The sequence below is a fragment of the Lonchura striata genome, chromosome 1 (assembly GCF_046129695.1).
Source record: "Lonchura striata isolate bLonStr1 chromosome 1, bLonStr1.mat, whole genome shotgun sequence".
NCBI lineage: Eukaryota > Metazoa > Chordata > Aves > Passeriformes > Estrildidae > Lonchura > Lonchura striata.
This window is the reverse complement of record NC_134603.1, coordinates 142,872,727-142,896,510: the sequence shown is the minus strand read 5'-3', so window position 1 is coordinate 142,896,510 and position 23,784 is coordinate 142,872,727. Positions and strand designations below refer to the sequence as shown.

Genomic DNA, 23,784 nt, shown 5'->3' with positions numbered 1-23,784 from the left:
TTCCAGCTGCCTCATAATCCCTCACTGAAAACCAGCCAAAAACTCCCAAAAACGGGCAGGCAGAAATTTCCCTGAGCATGAGGAAACCCCTCCTGGCCTGGAGGTGGTAGAAACATTTCCCTCTGCTGATGGGACATGGCTGGACCCGAGTGCCACAGGGAAATTTCTGCCTGCTTAAGGATAAGTGCACTCTTTCAACTCTTCTCAAGCCGAACAAGGTAGGAATTTAACACATCAAGGACTGAGCCTTCAACTTTGGCCTTAATTCCCTTTAAGGCCTGGTTTACCTTAAGGTGCTAAAGCACCATGAGGTAAATGATGATCTCCAAGGCAAGGAGCTATTCCAGATCAATTGCAGTTTGCAGACTCCAGCGGGTGACCCTGCAGCAGGTACATGGTGCCAGTGGTGGCCACAGCAGCTTGTGCCACAGTGACTGGGGACAGAGGCTGACCAGCCCTCCCAGCAGCAGCGCGTGCCATGGCACAGGTGCTCTGCAGTAGGTGCCAGCGCCACGTACAGTGTCCTTCTGCCTGCATTCCAGCCTGCAAATATCCCTAATCTTGTTATCCGAGACTAACATGTTTGTATGTGTCAAAGCCTGAGATTATCCTATTCCAACCAGCTTTCATACACTATGGAAACAGTTAAGAGCAAATAGCTGGAAAGCCTCTGTGTATAAACAAACTGTTCCATCAAGGACTCGTTTACATTTTGTTTCAAGGGGACTGAATTGAAAGAAAATAAAAAGAATCATGATTTCAAAATGCTAAAACTGTTTAAATGTTTGGATTTTTTTTTTTTTTAAGAGGGGACCTACTTTCCTCCTCAAACTTAAAAAGATGCCTTTTACAAATCCATCTGTCAAGGTAAATACCTCAGTTCTCAGCCCTAAGACTTTCTAACATCTAGTCATTTTTGAATGCATCTTTTTCAATTCTAAAGGACTATTTGAAATGCTTGTCTCTTAGCTATTTACATACAAAGCAAGCTGTTCATTTACATTACATGCTCTCAGTGTGTAATCTGAGTCCTTTGTAAAGCAGACTGTTCTGAGAAGTACCTTGTTTTTCATGCATGTAATAGCTATGTCAGAAAAACATAACTAAAAAATCCTGAAGTTTAAAGCTCTGCTAAGAAATTATTTAAAGGTATAATAAGACTGATTCTCATTTATGCTGGAGCAACTTTGTATCAGTAAAGGGATATTAAGGCTGTTAACTTATCATTTACTATCATTTAAGGTAATTCTGTGCTGCCAGCATAAATGGTATAAAAAGGTGAAATGCAAATATAAATCAGACCAAATATACTACTTTGAAGTGGTCCAAATTATGTTTGTAATTTCCTATTTTAATGTTGATTTACCCTTTGGCAAGAGCATCTTAGAGAACATTTTCATATCATCTTTAATGCCATTATTGCTTCTTCTTGCCTCTTGTTGGAGGAGTTATAAAAATATGTCAAAGTCCGTGGGCCACAAAAGATTAATGGACTCGCAAGAAACTCACTCAACTAGATTTTCAAATTACTTTGTTCATGTGCAGTAATGGTCCCAGCTGTGAGCAAGATGTGGTCAAAAAGTACAGCTGTTGGTTATACTTTGAGAGGATAAATCTGTTTTAATTCAGTATCACGTACCCTACATTTTGAAAAAGGCATATGGGATTTTGTCACACCTCCCTCTCAGATTCTCATCTGAGCTGCTGCTATTTGATTACATAATAGCTGGTTTTCTTTGTCCTCTCAATATACACAAACCCAGAGATCAATCACCTATTGCCAGGAGAATTATCCTAGCACGGGAATGGGCTAGCAATGCAGAGGGAGCCCAACAATTGCTACTCGTCCCTAGTTTCCTTCCTTCCACCAGAGCTGCCAGGCTATAGTTCAAGGACAAAGAAGGGGACAGATTGCCTGTAGCTTGCTGTGAGCTACTCTATCAGCCCCCTGGGACCTTTAATAGAAGGGCTGAACTAGCCTGTCTTTCCTGGGGCAGATCCATTGTCCATGCTGAGCCATAATGAACCTATCCTGATGCTACAAGTGTCCATTATTAATTGGCGAGCAGGCCTATTTTTCCTTTTTTATGAGTCCCTGGGAGAAGCACTGGAAGAGGTATAAGAATAGGCAATAAGAGATGGCATGTTTAAGAAGCTTGTAAAATAAGAGCACTCTTGCCTTGCCTTTGACCTTCAATCCCATTGCTGCGATTGTCTAAGGAATATAGTAACACAATAACTTTTGAGAAAACAATAGGAACCTAGCAAGAAACACCTAACTGTGTGCAGGTTACTGTCAAATTCTCAGTTTCAGTGGATTCTACTTCTGCATGGAAAACAAGTTCATTTTTATGCTACACCATGCTGTCTCTGAGTCTGAAGCCAAGGAACACAGGCATGGCCAAAGCATATCAGACTTAGGCTCTTTGCCAATTTCCTGGACTATATATTTCAAATGAAAGTGTAAGAAAGTATTTATTAGATGGAGCTGTGAAATGTAGCTCTGTTTTGAAACTTTCCTTCTGATCCAAGTGTTCAGAACTGTCATCAGAGCATGAAGTAAAAGGCTTTTGTCACTTCCTGCACTTCAGAATTAACAACTAAATTCTGGATGTTTTCCTTGTCCATGTCAGTGTCCAGTTCTCTTTGAATTGTGTTCAATCTTAGCAGCATTCAAGGGAGCAAGTACCACTCACATAATATGAGAATTTTTCTCCTTTGATCCACACCAGACTTCACTGGGTATCTCACATTACTTAGGCTGTGAAATGGAAAAACCAGAATATTGTTCTGTTCTGAGTCTCTGGATTCATCATTCATTTACATACTTCTCCTATGTATTCTGCTATTTATTTTTATTCAGTGTTGAACAATACCAGTCCTGTCTTTGTGCTATATGCTCATTTCTGCTGTGTGGTATCTTCAGATGGATGTGATCTATCTACCACTGTTCTCTTTTCTTGTGGTTTGAATAACACACAGGCTATCAGTACTTTGACTGATATAATCCTTTGGGATTAATAAGATTAATTTTGTTCTACATTTTCTAAAACCTTTTATAAAGTTCTGTCTCATGGCTCTGATGTCAAAGCCATGCAATATAGCTCTCCCTAGGCCTCCTTGACAATGAAAGGCTATTTGTCACAATCTTAATACTCTTTAATTCATTGCAATGTCACTCTGTTTCTTTTAAAACCCCCCTTGATTTTCAGATGTCCCCTTTTGGGCAAGATGTCTTTGATCATGGCCACATTGTCTAGAAAAAAATACCTAATACACTGACGAAAGAGCCACAATTCCAGGATTGCCTTTCTGCATTCATGTGTGCACAGACTCAGTTCTGCTTCTTCAACTTTTGAGGCCAAGGAGAGATTATTCACCACTATCTGCTTTTTTCCTAGAAAGGGCTAGGGTGCTCCGGGAAACATTTTTCCTCCATGTTGAATTCTTGTGCCAGACATTATCTGTTGAATTCATTTGTTCCCAACTAGGATGCTGCATTCATGACAATCTGGAGTAGACCCCTCTGGAGGCCAGCAGGAGAGAAGGGGGAGGCAGATGGGATGGGGAGGATGAAAGAAAGTACTGAAGAATAAGGGCTCAGTGCAGAGAGACACCACAGCACAGCACAGCCACTGACAGGCAGAGCAGAGGGGCAGGAGCTGCCATAGGCTCAGATGTCTCTGCAGACAGAATGAAATTTTCTAGAGGCCAGAGGGGAGAGGGCATGGTAGCCACAGTGCAGGAATCTAGTGAGTTGAGAAAAAACAATGTCTGGGAGCAAGGGCCTGCCAAACAAGGACACAGCAGGCAAGGAGAGAATGATAGATGAACCCTTTTTACATCTATTCTGTCTCAACGTACTCACCTGAGGTTTTGTGTTGTCAAAATTAATATTCTAGTTTACCTTCCATTAAAATCTGGGTTGTGAGTTCAAAAGCTTTACCAGTCTTCCCTGGCAGCTCAGTACATGCAGGAGGTCTTTGCCTCTTCAGACTGGAATAGCTCCACCTCAAAGGTCTGGCCAACTGCAGGTCTCAACACACTTCCCATATTTCTCATTATTTTCCCACAATAAACAAGCACATTCTAAGAGTTGCATTATCTTTCCTGGCTTTTTTTATTAATAATGGGCAAGAAACACAATTCTTCCCCCAGAGCTGATATTGATGGAAGCATAGAGTCCTTTGTTCTTAGTTCATACTTGCACAAAGTATCTCATTAAAGTAAACCTAAGTTATTCCTTTAATAAGGCGTGAGTCATGCCTGAGAAAATACTCAAGATTTGGTCACATTGCTGTTGGGAGGGTATTGCTCTACTGGGAGTTGTCACTGCTCAAGGTGAGATAAAAGTTCATACCAATGCGGTAGGAACCAAAAGATTTCAAACTGCTTCTGAAAATAAGAACTGCAAAGGATTTATATGCTATCTTTGTATAATCTTTCCATTGAAATTCCTAGTTCTATTGAAGAAAATAACCTACTATGTATTAAACCTTTGGGCAGAATTGAAAAGAAGATGAAAACAAGATATGATCTCATCCTGACCATAATACCAGACTTCCCTTATTTTATGCAGAGCTTGTTTTGAAGCTTATTTTGAGTTCATTTGGCAATCAGCCACATTTGTCCCTTTTCCCTCTCAATTTGTCCATTTCAATGCTGCCATCTTGTGGGCCTACTTAACTGTCTGGAAGATGCTGAAAAAGTTCCTTATTTAAGCCAAAAACTGTAGACTTCAGCAGAAATCCTTTCCTGCCAAGGATATTCCATTAATGTTTCTGGTTGTACTTATTTTTGTCCAAATCTCATTGAGAGTTGCAAATTGTGGCACCATTATGGTGCAGAGATATTGACAACCAGAAAATACATCTGATAAGTAAGCCAGAGCTTTCTTTATGAGTCTTCTGTGCTGCAACGCAGTTATCAGGTAATGCGGGTGAATCAGAAGAATTAATCTAACCACAGGAAAAAAAAATCCCATCATATGGGTCATAAAGAGACAAGAAGCAACCACATCTTTTACAAAAAAATAGTGATTTTTTTCATCTGTTTCCCTGGGGGGCTGTTCTTGCTATGGCTTCTCAGAGTCTCAGGAAGGAATGGTTCTGTTAATGTCAAATGTATGCAATTGTTTTGAAGTACAAAATATGAATTATGCAATTTATATTCACATTTCATCCCCCCTTTTAAATCTTTCCTTGCAGAGCCACCACTATACAATTGTGCCTTTGGCTGGGGATCCCAAAAGACTTTGTGCCACTGGGAACATGACAACCAGGTGGATTTAAAGTGGGCAATCCTGACCAGCAAAACTGGGCCGATTCAAGACCACTCAGGTAATCATGAGTTCATGATGTAGCTGCTTTACATGGGAGGAGATTGTTCTTTTTAATGCCAGTGTTTTCCAAAATCACAGGAGAGTGAATTATACCTAAAATACATTAAGTCACAAAGATGGTTCTCTAGTAAACCTAATCCATTACTGGTAATCACAACTGACTGTAACTGTCCTTTCTCTTGGGGAATATTGTTTCTTGGTAGGAACTGAAGATATTCCCTTCCCCTGACTTGCCTTTGGGTAATCTCGGGTAGAAAAAAAATCAGAATCATCAAATATTTTACAAATATCACTGACCAAGTAATACAGGCAGTCAGTTAATGACCTCACATTATTCCTGTTTGTAGTTACAGGGACTATCCACCACAAGAAAGTGTTGTCTGTAAGTGAAACTTCCCTGAGGGTGTGTTACCACACCCCTCTCCTTTTCAACAGGAGTTGGATATTATAGCCATCCTCTGCTCACAAACAGTTTTTCAAGAAATATCTCGCTGGGGAATTGATTGGTTTGTTTTGCAGTAACTAACTCATAGCTCAGTATAATTAGGCAATAAATTTGCTGCAGGCTAGTGGAAAAGGGAGGGCACTGTGCGACCTGTACAGCCTCTTACTTTAGTGCTCTCGCTTGCATACGTGCAGATTAATCAAATGGGTTGAGATGAATCCCCCTTCCCATTTCTGCTACCCTTTGCTTAATGAGAATGACAAGGAAATTAGACAAAATTGGACTTTTTAAATTCTGAGACACTTTCAATTGAATCTTAAGACAAGAACAGTAGTTTCAGGGGGAAAAAAAAAAAAACTTGTAATACTTTGACTATAAATGGCATTGTACAAATAAATGGCATCAAATTAACTAAATGCAGTTAGTTGAAGTGAAGGCTGTAATGGTGGAAAAATTGATGTAGAGAAAAGTGAAATGGCTCAGTAGGATCTGACATTGAAAGGAGGTTAAAAGCTATGTTAGCCAGAGACTGACAAAATCTAAAAGGCATGCATAAGTAAAGCTCTAATTAAGACAATGAAGACAGAGTTCCTGACCTGGCACTGCAATAATATTCTGAAAATGAGAGCTATCTGCACTTTGCCATCAAGGATTATAGAGAAAGAACTCATTTTCAATCAGGAGATGAAGAAATTATATTCTTCAAATGAGATTTTGTTGTTTCCACTGGGCCCTGCTAGTACAGAAAACTTATTTGTTCCATGAGCTGTAGTTTTAGTAAATCTTAAAGGCAGTCCCTTTTTCTTCTACTGCAGTTTCAGTATTTTCCAAGATTCTCCTTGGACTCTAAGAGTACCTTCACCTGCCAGTTTTGTGACCTGCCTGCCAGCAGGCAAAGTGGGGTGGGTGTGAACATAGATCATGAGCAGTCTGAATGACACTGATGTCCCAAAGCTGCACAACAAGGCCACCATATATATTTGGAGAAGCACAGTGAGCAACTCCCAGGCATATCTTTCTCTCAGACACATGTAAAGCTGAAAAAATACACAGGTGTAATCTTCAACAGCAATTGCTTGTAGACGGCAGGATACACTGCATGTCACTTCAAATTATTTATCTTGTGATGAAATCTGGCCAGTGTTAGGTCTTCCAACTCAGACAGCCATCCTAATGCTGTGATTATTTTCCTTTTTCCTCCCTCTGGATTTCCCCATTCTTTGATGAGATTTGCACGTTGTGCTGCTCTGCACAGAAGCAAAGTTGTAAAGAAAATATAGACATAATCATTCCTGTTTGAGAAGCTGGACAAGATGTTAGTGCAGAAAGACAGAGGGAAAAAAAAAAAAGCTTAATTTTTTTTACAATATAACATCATCTTCTATACAATTGTTCAACATGCATATTGGACAGGATACCTCTACTGCTCACAGAAAGATCCAAACAAAAGAAAACACTCTTTTCTCATGTTAGAAGAAACATGCTCCTTTCTTATTTATTAGGTCTAGCCACTGAGTTTAACCCCCTCCTCTTAGTTCCTAGTTCCCATCTCACTACTCTGTCTTGCTTACAAGAGTAGCAATGCTCATCTTCCTGTCTTCATTGGTGCAGGACTATACCATTGCAATCTAATAATGCACTATTTCACATGAAATTAAAGGACGTTATGTATAGGCAAAGACCAATGCTGACAAAACACCACCCTTGCAAGACATCTTCTTTTGCCTCTTTTTACTTTTCTTTCTTTTGGGTGTCGGTATAAAAAGTTATATGTATACTTATTTCAGCAATTCTCGAGAAATAGTATTTTATTATTATTACTTTTATCCTTCCTACTCTCAGTAGGATGATGTCAATAAATGCTGACTCCATCCTTTTGTGTGAGTGCATTGCACATGCAATCTATTCTTACACACCCCAGGATGAACTTGGTGTTTTTCCACCATGACTCTCTGCAAAGACACTGTTCAAAAGCTGACTGGAATGGATGTGTGGCTGATGTAATTCTATAGTCAGTATCTTACTTAGCAATTTTCTGTTACCAAACTAATCACACTCCCACATGCTTCTCTCTCAGCATGATTGAGAAAGTAAGTTTCCAAGTTAAGGGTATTAGGTGCTCAGATTTCAACGAGTATAAATCCATCATGCCCTTGAGAAAGTATCAGCTATAATCTTACTCTTTCAGGAAAAGGGTTCATAAATATATAGACCCCAACATATTGTTACAAAAATCAAGGGCGTAATTCTGACACCATCTGCAACAACGTTCAGCCTCTGTTTGGGAACATGCTTCAAATCTCAGTTCCTGATCTCTGGCCATGGGTGTTCAAAGCCATTTCACCCTTCTCAGCATTCTTTCCGTTCTAATCTTGCCTCTTGAGCACAGATTACTTCAAACATAATTTTTTTTTAATAGCTCTTTGCACAATTAACATAGAGTAGGCCCCAGGGATTTCTCTCTAGACTGTTGAACCAGAGATGGCTGTTTTCAGGAGGTGCACACTGTCTAATGGAGCACATAATGCTGTCTCACCAAACATGCTTGTGCCTCCTTCCCTTAACAAAAGCAAATGCCTTGTGTGTTTCATGAGGTGAGCACGTTGTAAGGGCTTACTCTTGGCACAAAACACCCTGGTGAAAAGCAGAGGAGGTGGCCAAAAAAAGGGTAGAATAATAGAATTGCTTGGGTTTTACAGGACCTTTAAAGGTCATCTAGTCCAACATCCCTGCAGTGACCAGGGACATCTTCAAACTTGACCTTGGATGTTTCTGGAGAGGTTGGGTCTTCTTCCTCTCTGGACAACCTGTGTCAATGATTCACCACCCACCAAATTTCTTCCTTATATCTAGTCTGAATCTACTCTCTTTTAGTTTAAAATAATTACCCTCTAGGCTGTTACTAATAGCCCTATTAAAAAGTTTGTCCTCATCTTTGTTGTAAGTCCCCTTTAGTGGCTAAAAGGCTGCAATAAGGTCTCCCCAGAGCTTCCTCTTCTCCAGGCTGAATAACCCCAACTCTCAGCCTGTCCTCAGAGGAGAGGTGCTCCAGCCCTTTGATCAGCTTTGTGGCCCTCTTCTCAAAGAGTATCAGCTTTCCTAGAGCTCCCAAAACAATGCACTCTGACTCTTTTTTTGTGATGCTTGAGCCATCAGCATGGAAAGAAAGCAAAAGATATGGGGCGGTCAGGGATTCTTATGTTGACAAAGAAAATTAAAGCTGGTGGCTATTCTTAACACAGTCCTTCTGTCACAGTAGGAGATGGCAACTTCATTTACTCACAAGCTGATGAAAGCCAGAAAGGCAAAGTCGCCCGACTGCTGAGCCCCGTGATTTACTCGCAGAACTCTGCCCACTGCATGACGTTCTGGTACCACATGTCCGGCGCGCACGTCGGCACCCTCAAGATCAAACTGCGCTACCAAAAGCCGGATGAATACGACCAGGTGCTGTGGACCCTGAGCGGCCACCAGGCAAACTACTGGAAGGAGGGACGTGTTCTTCTTCACAAGTCTGTGAAACACTACCAGGTGAGCTTGGCTGCTCCTCGCTGAGCTACCACGGCCAAGGCCAGCAGCACCTTGCTGGCCGTGTTTTATACACCACAGTAAAAGATGGCACTGGAGGATTTATGTAGATAATATTACACCTACAGATGAGCTACGCTTGCTGTGACTAATAATAGTGAAATATTTCATGGTATCTCAGATTACTGTGATACAAGTACTTTCTTATCAGAGGCCAGATAAATACTTTATATATCATTTATCATCAGTCACAAAACTGCCTCTTTGCCACAGTTTTGCTGATGTAAAAGTCTGTCATAAAGTCGTGTCAGTACATAATTTACATTTGCCTGTATAAGTTAATAAAAGCAATGCTGATTTTCAGGCCACAATTGAAGCATGAGAGTGACATCATGGCAAGTGAAGATCTGTGTTAATAACTGATTAAGAAATCCTGACTGCTGCAGTTGTATGCTAGCATGAAAACACACTGTCTTGTTTTTCCAGGTGGTTATTGAGGGAGAAATTGGAAAAGGAACCGGAGGAATTGCTGTGGATGATATTAAAATTGACAATCACATAGCACAAGAGGATTGCCGAAGTAAGTGTGACTAGCAAGAACATAGAGAGTTCTCATCCAAAATATTATTTATTTTGTTTTGATAGCTGGTTTTATCTGTGAGAAAGGGATAGATAATTATTAGTTATGTTTCCACTGAAAATATCCTGATTCAGCCCATAGCTTTATTCATGGTCAGTGCCACTGGTGTCACCTTGATATGGCAGCAGTCTGGATCAAAACTGGCATCCTACTGACATGGGTCACAGCAAATTCACAATTTCATGTCTCTCCCTGTATTTCATATTGCTGCCCTTTTTCAATTTCTCTGCTTTTCCTATTGCAGGACCCTATTTTACCTAATGCACAAAATCCAATTTTATTTCTTCTCCCTTTTTTAGATCACTTACTACTAGGCCCTCTTAATTTTTCTTAAAGGGCCACATCAAAGCCTTACAGGATAAGCAGAAAGGGTGAAAAGGCCTCTGCTCTGTCCTCTGATGTCCTGTCATTCTGAGTTTGCTGTAGCTCATTTGCTGTAGTTGTCAGCTCCCAGACATGTGGGACACAAAGCAATATTAGGATATGGCCTTTCCCACATCTGTGCCAGGCTATTCCTGAGATGCTCTTTGAGCCCTTTTATTCCTGGCCAGTTATTTATTCCAGCCCTTGAGTTATTCCAGTCACTGCTGATCATATGCACATTGCATACTGCACGTAATTTGGCAGCAGCAGCCCCAGATAGACACAAGCAACAGAACACTGTCCTTCATAGTGGAGATGAAGCAATTACTTTTATATAAAAGAGAGAATAGAAATGAGAACTCTTAGCATTAAGAAGATAAATTTATTCTGTGTGAGTTAACAATACAACTAAGAGCAATAATAGAGGGTGTTCCTAACCTTTTGTAGCTAACATCCTTTTGAGGGTAACATGACAGTCTTCAGCTATGTGGTAATTTCACTGGAGGATGAGGAAACAATATTTTTACCATGTAGTCCAACCCCTGGGGTTTATCAAATGCCACCAGAGTGGCAATTGGCAGGAAAGGAAGGCAGGACACACTGCTTAGTCCTCCTGGAGTGTCCCCAGTGCCAAGAGAGGTGCTGAGACCACAATGTCTGCATTTAATTGACTCCAGCATGAGCAAGGAAAATAACTTCTTTCCTATCACTGTGTTTTGGTTGTTCAAACCAAATGCTGAGCAAAGATTTCTGCCTGAGGGAACAAAACCCAAAAGCTCAGTCTGAAATCCAAACACAAGTGGTCTCACTGCAGCCAATGAAATTATTCTTGTGATTAACTATGCCTATGCTGATGAAGTGTTATGGAATTGGGCTCCAAAATTGTAAATACAGTGAACGAGATGCTAATTCATCACACTGATTTCTCTTTTCCAAGCATGGAAATCCCCTGCTGATAACTAAAATTGTGCCAAGACTGGGCGGAGGGGAGTTTTTTAATCTTTCTTTTTTTCTCCATTAATTTTGAGAGCCCATTATAATGAACAGCTCTGTCAAGCCACCATAATGATGCTCTGACACAGGAAAATCTGCTATACCATTATTGCCAGCATGATAGTCAATCAGTGTTTGTAACCCTAATAATCAATGTCAATTCTTTTGCTTCATTAGAATCAACTGATGTGGAGAATGAAATAGATGAAGAAGAAGACCCAGAAAGTAATCAAACAGGTAAAATTTGCGTTATTTCTTAAAAGGGAATGAATTTTAATGTGTATTTTAATGTGAATTTTTGCATTCTATTTATTTATTTATAGATTTGTTCTCTGACTGCATATTGTATTAAGGTGTTATGATTTTTCTGGATGAGATTATTAGAAGTCTCACATTTATTTGAAGGTTGTAATAGTTTTATTCTTCCATGTCATAGGGACTTATGTCCTTTTTATTATTTTTGCCTATCTGAAACATTTCAAATTTCATATACCTAATTTGTTACATTATATTCATATATATGCAAGCACATTATAGCTCCTCAATATTTTGTTATCTAGAAGGCTTGTCCACTGCTGAAGAAAGCACTATCATTATATCTTACAATTTATGACTCGTACTGTGCCTCAGTAATTAGGCTCAAAACTCTTCAGGTTAAATGTTTCACAGACCTGGCTGAAAATGCCATTTTATGACCAGTCTAGCAAAGCATTATCATTTCCAATGATGATGACGGTAAACGGATCATTAAATGGGTCATAATTTTCATATTGTTCCAATAATAAAATATACTTGCATTTTTCAGGCAATGAGCTTCATCTTTTTCTGTTACAGTCAACAGGATTGCTATAATTGATTTCAGTGAAAGAGAGTGAGTTTGTCCAAAAAGACTTTTTGGCTTTTCCAGCAACAATTACAGGGTTTGCTGCTTTTGGATCATTTTCATAAACTAAGTAAGTTGAGGGAGAACATTATGATACCCAGTGAATATTTTACACAAGAGGGCAGAGTACTCTTCTGTGTCAGTTCTGCCGCTATTTGCACTTCAAGATTCAATCCTAAAGTCATTGAAGTAGAAATAAAATGGCTAGATATTCCTAACTGATGTCTAAGGCTCTAACCTCTCACACTGAGCTGAGTAGGATTTGATAAATATTTTTGAGCTATATACTGCAACATGGCAAAATATAATTAAAAGGCCTCCTTACTGACTCCATAGACTCCCACTTAATCCAAGGCAGAACCACAGCTCTACTAACAGATTTAAAGACTGGACAACATTCTGGAAAAAATCCACAGCTATTTAGGCCACAATACAGTTTTCATCTATTTATGGCTATTTGCAGAAGCTAGGTTTTAAAATTATGTAAAAAACTTATGTTAAAAAATTAGTCATGGTCTTCTTAAAATTTCCAATTCATTAGACAAAGTTCTCACTAAGATCAGTTCTGAAAATTTTGCAATTCTTTATTCAATTTCAGGGTTTACACCTCCATACCGCACAGGTGACGACTATGATGACATCTCCAGGAAGCCAGGCAATGTCCTGAAGACCCTAGATCCAATCCTCATTACCATCATAGCCATGAGTGCACTCGGGGTGCTTTTAGGAGCCATCTGTGGAGTTGTGCTGTACTGTGCCTGTTGGCACAATGGGATGTCGGAGAGGAACTTGTCTGCACTGGAGAATTATAACTTTGAACTGGTCGATGGTGTAAAACTGAAAAAAGATAAACTAAACACACAGAATTCATACTCAGAAGCATGAAGGCATAAAGCAACTGGAGAAGTCAGAGAGTTGGGATGGAAGGACATAGCTCAGTCGTGCTGGGGAACTGTTGATCTTTTACTGTACAGGCTGAAAAGTGCATTGATGACACTGAGCCAAGCTTTTCTCAGGAGCTTCAATGAGTGTGTAACCGATGAACATGGACAACAATCTGTGTTAACAACCTGAATCATGTACAGTCTGCTTTTTCTGTTGGTTTTATTTGAAATAATCGAATGCTGGTGTTGAGACCAAGTATGATTGACTTATAGTTCATTTTGTCTTTTTTTCTCTCCCTCTCTTCTGTTTTCTGTTAATGGATAATTTTGTTTTTACTGTGCAAAATCCAAGATGCTGTCACAAAATGTATTCAGTGGGGTTCTTTGGATGGACATGCTGTCTGTAGCTCAGTGCCCAGAAAATATTGGAGTAACAGCAATTTAGTGGACTTCTACACCTGTATTTGTGTATAATTGCTCGTGTTGTGCATAGGCAAAGAAGGGTTAGGATGTTTTTGAAAGTACTGCTGCATCAGTACCGATATAGCGTGTCAGCTCTGTTTACGAAGCAATACTGTCAAATTTTATTGATGTTTTTCAGTGTTGTACTAAATTTTGTGCTTGTGAACTCCATAAAAGAGTATGTGCCATCATCAGACACAACTGGTAACCAAGTGTACTGCCTAAAAACTAAACAAAAAAAGTCCTTGGCACTGGCTAGTGTATGTCCTCTCAAGTGCCTTTTTGTTTGTACTGCTTCTCATTGTGTTAACATTAACTACAGCTTCTCTGCAGTTTCGCCCTTGTCTTTAATCATATTCTGATGGCTCACTGACTAAAAGAAAAGTATATTTTAGTGTAAGAAAACAGCCTCAGCCAAGGCAAGGGCTAATCAGATTTGACAACCTGGCTTGATTGTTCTGCTTTCTGTATTTCAATTCATGTCTCTTGACCCTTTTGTATAAAGCTGCAATATCCCCTTTTATTGTTCTTTCATATAGAATGTATTTTCAAATGTAAAATCTCTCTCCCTTTCTCTTCTCTTTCTCTCTCTCTTTGTCTCTCTGAGTAGGTTTCATAAGCATTTGCCATTGCCAAGGAAAGAAAACTTCAGCTTTAACTTGCTGGTAATGGCAAAGGATTTTATTAGAGTTTGTGTTAAAAAATAAGGGAAAATTCTTAACTTTATCCTCCAAAGTCGAACTTTGGGTTTCTTCTTAACAGCATAAAGTGACAGTATCTTTTTTCCTGAATGTCATGAAACATGTCTTTTATCCTGAACAGCATGCCTGTTAATTACACTGGGGAAAATGCTTCCCTTACAGAAAAGATTGCCTTTAAAAAGAGAAACTTTCCTCCTCCTGCCCCTACCTGAACTCGGAGTTCTGTTCTCTCAGTAACCACGTATTTTCATGCTAATCAATGCTAATTGAGCTTAGGAGTGTGTGCTGAGGGCAGAATGAAATCCCACAATGTATGTTCTTACCATCATTTTATATCCAATTGGCATTTCATACCAGGAGGTTTCTGTTTGACCACAAGTGCAGGCAGTGACCAATGCAGTGAACTGAGTATTCTAAGCTGTTGGGAAAATGTGCTTGACAATGGTGGGACAATTTTTTAAATATTTTAGGGCAAATACTAATGGTTAAATAATATTCAACAGCCTATGCAGCTGGTCCAACAGGGTAAAAAGAAATAAGAGCATGTTTCCTGCAGGGGTCTGTACAAGGCAGTGGGAGAGCAGAGGGGTCATTCCCCTCCTGCAGGTGCAAGGGGAGCCCCTGGGTTTCTGCAGTGACCTGCACACAGCACAGCCATGATGGGGGGCAGCATCAGCCTTCCCCTGGGTATCCACCAACCAGCAGAGAAAAACAGTGCAAACATGGGGAAAGGAACATCCTACCAAGTGCTGAACTCATGTTTTTCCTCATTGAAATTCTTGAGTAGAGTCAGGGAAGCGATTGGGACTTCCTGAGTTAGTCTTTTCCAAAATTGCTTTTGTAGAAGAGCAATAAAATATCCTGTCCAGGATTAGGATTAAAGAAGGGCTAATTCAGCCTTGAATTGCTTGGAGCAAAAGAATCCACCTCCATTTACACACCATATGTTTTGTAAGTGCATAATTTCACCAGTATGAACGATAAAATAGAAAAATATGTACAAAATCCACTAGTAACCCAGAAATTGAAGAAAAAGGAGGGAGACAGTAGGTGAAAATGAGGTTTGAAGTTGAAAATATTTTAAAGGATGACCCAGTAGAAAAAAAAGCATGGACAGTTGCTACTTCAGAGGAGTCCTAAAGGCAATGACTATCATGAAAACCCAAACACCCACTTCAGATCATCAAACCTTAGATTGATGGAAGAGCTACCTCCCCAGCCTCCCAACCTGGGATCCTCCAAGGGGTGAGACAGTTCACCTAAGGCCTGAAAGTTTTGCCTAAAAGTTAGTCCATGAGATGTCCCAAGCGACAGACTCACTTTGTCAGAGGTAGAATTTTCATTGGTTTCTAACACTGTAATTGGACCATAATGGCATTGCAGCAGCTAGTTAATTAACCCAAAGAAGAAAAGGATTTTTCAAAACTATTTTCATCAGACCACCACTGTGTGAGTCAGGAATTAAGAGTCTATTCCCCTTAGCTGAAAAAACTTCTAGTCCACTAACTTGACTAAGAGCTACATGCTTATATTGCCTTGAAGAGAAAATCCCATTGGGGAGCCCAAGCCCAAAACCTTTTGAAATATTCCCACTGATTTCAATAGATTCCAGACCAGCTTTGGTTCTTGATCTATTTGAATAGAAAAGCTGTATTTGGTGGGTTTTTTCCTTCTTTTAACATACTGAGAATAGTGAATATTAAAAAAAAAATATCTCCTTTGTGGTCTTCAGACATAACTATGATAATGAGGATCTAGCACTGAAGATTTTATTTCTCTGAAGGTAATAGAATTAAAGTTACCCTTCAATAAAGGAAAAATGATACTGCAACTTTACATTGAAAAGTATCTTGCACTGATAAATATATTTAAGAAATTATATGTTTATAAAGTTATTAATTTGTAAAGGCAGTGTTACAAAATGTTCAGTTTATATTGTTTTAGATTGTTTCATAATTTTTAAAGTGTAAAATAACATATTTTTTTCTTTATTGAAAAACTATAAAAATCTTCTGTAGTAAAATGATTTCATTTTACTGGTATATTATTGCTTCATGTTTTGTACCATCATAAAACTTTGTGCAAATTTTTTTTACAGAAATTTTTATTTTCTATGACAATATGACACTTGTAAATTGTTGTTTCAAAATGAACAGCGAAGCCTTAACTTTAAATGACATTTGTATTCTCAGACACTGAGTAGCATAAAAAAATCACATAGAACTGAACTGTAACTTAAATTTCCAAACTATGACTACTACATTCCAAAGAAACAGTTGAATTAAACATTTTCATAAAATATCCCATAGCTGATGTATTTTATTATACTAAAATTTATTGGTATTATTAAATGGATGGTTTTATTTAGCATCTTGCCACAAGCACAATGTATTTGGTAGTAGGCAGCTCCAGAGGACATCTTGGTGGATTTGTTGATTGTTTAGGATAGAGGTTTTCACCTTTGCCTGACCCATTCTCTTTCCTTGATGGAATACACTCCCACAACCTGCTTTTTAGCCAAACAACTGGGATTTAAGAGGACAAATTTGCTACCACTGCCCCTTGCCATGGGCCACCCAATGTAACGCCCTGTGCAGGTGTTACACCCCCCTTGGGCAGGGGGGAGGTTTACTGCCAAGTCCTGCCCACGTTGGTGTGTTACTCCACAAAGTCCCTGCTCCTGTGGTAAGGTTTTCACCAAGCTCCCTGCAAATTTCCAGGGGAGTCATCAGGACTTATTCAACCATGGCCAAATTGCCCAAGGCAGAGCACAGGTTGATGATTGGAGCAAATGCAGACAGGGTGGCCTATTTGGCCTGGTTTGGCATCAGTTGGGTGCCAAATTCATGTGTGGAACGTATGGTCATGTGCAGAGAGACCTTGACTAAGCTTGCATCCAGATCAGAAGCTTTAGATTCAACATTTCATGCTCTATGCAATACTTGCCTATTTTGTTTCCTTTTAATACTCAGCACTCTGCACATTAAAGTTTGACAAATCTTTTCTTTACATTGCACACACGAACAAAGCACAGACTGTCAGTATGTCATTAGGTGGAGTATAAACATTTTACTTCAGCTACTTTACTACTCATGGGAAAAATACTGTACCTATTACCATAAACTTGATCATTGTTAACACTTGAAAAGAATGTATTGAATCTTGTCTCCTCAAGGGAGCAGCGTTGTGTGTACCTGTTTAAAATGTGAGATGAAACTCCAGCAAGCACCTGAGCAAAATGCCTGCTCAGAGTAGGGATTGCTCCCAAAAGGTGGTTGTGAAAGTTGCTGTCCATAGAACCCCTATACCCAAATTCATTAGAGGTGTACTTCATGGCATTCTGCTTCTGTGATAACTAGCCAAAATTAATGGCAATAGAACTGATCAGTGAAAAAGGGAAATCTATAAAGTGAATCTATTGAGGGTGAAGCTCAAGAAAGAGAGACAAGTATTTAAAGGTAAAATTCTCTTTCTTTCATTCAGATAACATTAATTTGCCTAGAAGCTAACAAGTGCTTGGCACTAAACCTTCAGTCTTCCACACTAAATAGGCTGCATAAAGCAAGAACAAAAATGGTGCCATGCAATCTGAATCACTTTTCAGAATATAACTTGAAAACTTGAAGAAAAGGAGTAGATGGAAATAACAGATGGGTCAGCTACAGACAAACAGTGCCAGAAGTGCACAGCCATGTGGGTCATGGTCTGTAAGAGGGGTCTGTGGCAGGTAGTGAAAGCAAACCCATTTATTATTTATCCACTGAAATGTACCATCCCACATCCAGCAGCCATGTAGCCAATCCCATTTCCTTTCCTTCTGGCAGGACATAAAATTGCACAGCGAAAGGCAGATGCAGAGGAGAGGGTGGGGGCAGCACTGCTGGTGTAAGGTTGTGTGAGCAGCATGGAAATGACAGCAGTGCCCACCTGTGCCACCTGCCCTCGAAGTGAGGCTGCCAGTCCTGGTGGAGAGGAAGCCCCTCCAGCCTCAGAACCTACTTTTTATGAGGCACATGAAGACCTGACAGGTGCAAGCTAATACAGCCATAATTTTGACCCTCACAGGTCTTGTCATATGTACAATTAGTCCATTCCCAAGTCGATTCTTCTAAGTTGTTCTGCCAAAGTGAAATGTCAAAGTTGGGTTGGATTTTCAGATTGTAGCATATGGACATCCATATGTACTTCCCTTCCCATTCCTTAATTGTCCTGTCCTTTGCAATACATTATGCCTAACAGTATATTGGTTCAAGCAACATTAATTTATTAGAGCTTTAATTTCCTATTTTATAACATTTTATGCCTCAAGTCACCCATAACCACAATTTTATCTACAAATGTCTGTTAAATTGTAACAGAGTATGTCTGATTTTGTTGGTTTTTTTCTTTGCCACGGGATATGTTGTATAGCTGTTTTATTTGCTGATTAGTCCCCCTGTAGTCCCTAATTGCTTTTCCACAGTAGGTCAGTTCTCTATATATATTTCCATTCTCATAGCTACACACAATCAAGCTCTAATCTTATCACCTCAGGACTGATGGTGTTTCCACGTTTATAATGGAAAATCTCATTAAAAAATCTTCTGGCATTTTTCACAGATGGATGGAGTCTTATCATGTGTCCAAACCTAATTCCATCTTCAATAATCATATTCTCCTCTTTAAATTTACATTGTTTTTACTCATCTCTCAGACATTTGATTCACATCCCTGTCATCGTACTGCATCACTGTGCACCATGCACTGTATTTTATTACAGATAGTTGTGTTTCCATAATGAGTGATGTAGGTCTGAACTGAAAAAGGAATTGCAGTCTTACTGAAGTATATTGGTACCAGAGAGAGAGGTCTGGTGTTTCTCTCAGGGGTAGAAGGTAAGGACAAGGTTTGGCAGGGTTTGGCAGGTGCTGCCATGACAGACTGAGGGATTCACTGTTGAGTCTGAAGGATAAAGGGCTTGCCTGAGGAAACAAGTGCTTCTGGTGACAGGAGCTGCTAAGAGAATTACCAGGAAACTCCCTTCATTTTGACTACTTCATTTTCCCTGACAGAATAAAAAAAAACAACTTCACAATTCTAAAAAAAATCTGCAATATAAAAATGTTTCCAGCACCTGCCAGGCACTTTTTAAATCCACAGGCGTGGAAGAAGGGAGTGGGGGTACCAACCCATCTGTTAGCTGAACCTGAATGGTGGATCACTTAACTCAGAGAGGCAACAGGTGTGGATGTGGCTTTGAAGATCCAGGCAGCATCTCAGGGCTGTAACACTGGCATTCTTCATGCATCATTTTCATCTTGAAATCTTTTCACCATTATTCCCTTTTCTCTGCAACATGTTGGTTTATGCCACTTGTTTCAAACTAAATTGCTGAACTACTGGCTTGTGTGATCTACTATTGATATATTTTTCTGTAGTGCAATTTCTGATTCATTCACTGCTCAAATATTTCTGTATTTCCCTATGCATTACTAAGGAAGGAATAGCCTGAAATAAGCCACCCAATGCCACACATACCATGTGTCAGAAGAGAGAAGAACCCACTTTTTCCAGCACCTCCTCTTCCACATCCCTGCTGGGGAAGTGTACTCCATATCAGAGACTCAGACACTACATCTTTAATAAATAATCTACCTTTCAGGAAGCCTCAGTGCTTTCAACATCATGCCTGATATCTTTGCATTAATTAAATATTTATATCAATATTCTTACTAAATATTTACTTACTAGCTTTATAACTGTGAGCATACCAGGGTGGGTCAGTGTATCACACTCATTTTGCCTTTTGAGACTACTAAGTAGACCACAGTGTTTCATCTTTCTCTACTTTTAAACTGCTAATCTATGTTTCTCATAGGTCTAGCATCAAGAAAAACAAAACAAACAATACAAAAGATAGCTCTATCTACCTTCTATTTACATTACTTTAAAAATCCACTGAATGTGTAAAGAAATATAAATTTATTTTATTTTAAAATATATTTTTGTGGAGTGAAAAGGAAAGTTGTGGAATGAGGAAGGTAGTATTTGAGATGTCTGTGAAGCAGTAAGGAGACAGGCTACTGAAACCCTCTGAAAATTAACCTGTAACATCTGGAAAGGGTCAACAAGTCTGCCAAGTGATGAGAACACAGGAATATCAAAGTAGGCAAGTATTGGTTTTACCCCAAGCATGGCTGACAAAATGGAAGAAAAGCAGGAAAACAGTGTTAAGAGTAAATCAGAAAGGACCTTCTTGATCTTGGTTCTATTAGTTTCTCTTTTAATCAGTCTTCAGAAGATGGGAGGCAAAACAAGGAATGGACTGAACTACAACTTGTTCCCACCTACAACTCACATGGACTAATCCATGTTGCATATAGGTAAAACTTTCCGAAGGGAAGGCCATGTAAAATCATAGCTCAGGCTGCTACTTCAGCTAAGCAGAAAAGGGCTGTGGGAAAGTGACTCAGCTGAATTAGAGGTAGAAACACAAGAAAAATAAGAAAAACTAGAAAAACCATCACATGTTCACATTGTGGTGGTTGGTTGAACTTTTTGTTATGATTAAAAACTATGTAGCTGATGCCTGTCTAATTGCTTAAAAAGGCCGGGTTTTTGGAATAAAGGGCTCCCCTTTGCACCTGCCTGGGGACCCTGCATCACTTCAGACCCTCTCCTCACAACCATGCACCTCTGAGACTGAGGCAAGGAGAAGGTGGTACCACGACTCTTCATGTGCAAGGTCACAGGCCCTCAACACCAAGACCTTTGCATGTTCTCCAAACAGTTGTGTGCAGGAAATTATACCATTTTGTACTCATAACCTGCATTTCCAATGCATTTTTCATGCCCTACGCTACATTATCTTCCTTTCTCATTTCTTTGGCCTTTCTTCTTCTTAAGATGAGGGCTGCCACTTAAGCCACATTTCCCCAGGCTCTGTCTTGTACAGTGCAGGGCACCCCAGCTCCCATTTAGCAGCTTGGGAAGCCCAGTGTGGGATCAGATCTCCCATTCTCTCAGCTGATGCTGCTCCTCTGACCCAGCCTCTACTGGCTTGATGATTGTTTTACATCACTACCTTGTTTGCAATGGGAGGTCACCGAAAGTTCACCTGAAATCCGGACTCTTATTTCACTGCCATAGTCTCTAGGTGACTAAGGATCATCTTTGCTACTTTTAACAAGTCTTTTCACAATCTATACCCTTTTCTTCATGCGTACTGAGGTCTTAAAGTGGTCAACTTAAAGCCATCTATCTTGATAAAGTGGCTGAATTACTGCTGCTGAATGGGAGCCCATTATCTACAATTAGTTTATGGCTCTTAATAGCCATTATTGCAAAAGATGGATTTCTCGATAGGGTAAGTGTCTTACCAAAGATCCTGTTAGTAGTCCTGCTTATGAAAACCTGAATTGTAGGTGCTTTCTGGAAAAGATCAGGTTGCTCTCTAAGTGAAATAAACCATTACCAGCTTATTACTATGGGTAATATATAGGTTATATACATTATAATAATCATTATACACCATTTGGTTCTCTTGTGCTGTGTACTGTATGCAAATGCATGCAGCACTAGTTAGACAGACTGAAAAAATGCTGTGAGGATGTCACCATATGGTTTAAGAGAAAAATACCAAACTTCTCACAACTAGAAGATGTAGTAACTTGCCTCAGAGTAGCAGCTTTTCTTTCTCTGTTTACAGAAGTATAGTGGTTAGAAGAGTTAGAATTTGTGCTTGCCAATTCATTGGAGAAAACTATGGATTTATGAATCTCCTTGAGGAAGTGCCTCCTGATGAAGGACACAAAGGAGCAGAGAGTAGAGGCTGAGTAGATGGGGTCATGAACTTCATTTTACTTCTCATCATGAGTAATAGTGCTAAACTGATAGTCAGTCAGATCTCTCATTTTCTTTAATTTAACGCTATACTTCTTGCTCCTTGCATTACTGACCCCACATTATAACTGAACCATGCGTTTTATTACAATCCTAAACACTGATTTAAATGCACGAGAAGATTTCACTGCTTTTTATACTGAACAGTTATGTGGGGTAAGTTTTGTTCTTTTCACATGAAGAAGCAATTCAGAGCTAACAACTTGTGTAATTTTAATCAAGTCTCATTTCACACAGGCTGTGAACTTTAATATGGATTGCTGTTTCTTCTGGGTTTCAAATACAGTGTACAGTTCAACACAAGCCTGACCTTTGTGGTTTCATATAGGCACATACTTGCTAAAGTCACTTCATTAGACATCAATGGCAATAGAGCTTTCAACCTTGTTGCCAACTTTCTTCAGATCTGCTGCTGATTAACAATATATACATATTAACCAATGTCACATTGTTCATTATTAAATATCAAAAGCACACATATGTACATATCTGCTGAGATGCAGCTGTGGTTCTACATCAGAAAGTGAAGAAGCACTAGAAGCACTAGAATGGAGTGTTTGTCTAAAAGTAAAGGTGTGTGCAGTTACTTAATATCTGAAGGTTTTAGTCAGGCTTGTGGGTTGCTTCTGATGGTATAATGCATTTCAAAATGCAAAGAGCTTCTCTACAAGCAGAAGTATTTTCAGGCTGTTCTTTCTGCTCTTTTAGTTCACTTCCTAATTCAGATTTGAGAAAGTCTTTAATGTTTGGCAAATACTTTGCTCTACTGTTTTATGCATATAATATTCTTTGAGATAAATGAATTTGTATTTAGTATTTATATTTGGATAGTCCCTACAGGATTACAATTCATGGTCCTGTAAAGCTAATCATTATTAAAAGATACAGAAAATGTGCTTTCCAGCCTCACAGAGAAGAGCTGTAATGGCTGCTGTGACCACAAGTGGTTCTGAGCACCGTGTGTTCATCAAGTGCCTCTATTTCCAGCTTTGTCTCTTGTATTTTCCAGAGCAGTTACTGGATTTTAGGATCAATATATCAAAAGCATGGGATGCTAAGAAAAAATGTGGTCAATTACTCTTCAAGAGTAGCATCCAGCTTGTCTATTACTGGCTATGTTGGACATCATGTCCAAAGTGTGAGTTTCATTCACTGCTTCAAACACCTTCATGATGAGGTGAATAACTTTTCTTGTACAGCCCCAGTTTCTCTTGTCTGTACAGTAGCTTGAATTAATAGTTTGGATTTAAGGACTTATATTTAGATGGATAAAATTAAATGAAAAAAAAAAACTTCTAATAATTTCTAACTACATGCGAACTAGTTGTGGCTTTGGTTTTACCAAGGACAAGGATCTTAACTCCACTGACTGATTTTTACCATAGCTTGTTTTGACATCTGAAAGCATTGTGCACCTGCTAGTCAGTGAGCACAAGAAAAATTTCACCACCTAGGCCATAGTAGGAGTCTCAGAACCCACTGGCTCAGGTTTGGTAATAGATGCAAATACTGTTTGAAGGTAGGTAGAACACTGGATCCTTCATCACTGTGTCAGCCACTGCTACTTCCAGATTTATGATATGCCTTGAAGAAGAAGAAGCTTTATCCTACCCTCATACTTAGGTAGCCTTGGGTCTAGTCATGTCTTTATTCAGAGTCTAGA

General features: G+C 39.3%; 1 protein-coding gene across 4 annotated transcripts in view; it reads left to right on the top strand.

Annotated features, from left to right (window-relative positions):
- NRP1 (neuropilin 1) overlaps positions 1–16,546 on the top strand; it is a 114,076-nt gene extending 97,530 nt beyond the window's left edge. For 2 of the 4 annotated variants that reach the window (XM_021542958.1, XM_021542956.1), the window contains exons 14-18: positions 5,208–5,339; positions 9,043–9,317; positions 9,801–9,894; positions 11,488–11,547; positions 12,792–16,546. In XM_021542958.1, coding sequence (XP_021398633.1) covers positions 5,208–5,339; positions 9,043–9,317; positions 9,801–9,894; positions 11,488–11,547; positions 12,792–13,078 — 848 coding nt within the window. In that variant the 3' untranslated portion in view covers positions 13,079–16,546. The remainder of the gene's footprint in view (positions 1–5,207; positions 5,340–9,042; positions 9,318–9,800; positions 9,895–11,487; positions 11,548–12,791) is intronic. The other 2 variants (XM_021542957.1, XM_021542961.2) reach the window with 1 other exon arrangement.
- Positions 16,547–23,784: the final 7,238 nt, after the last annotated feature.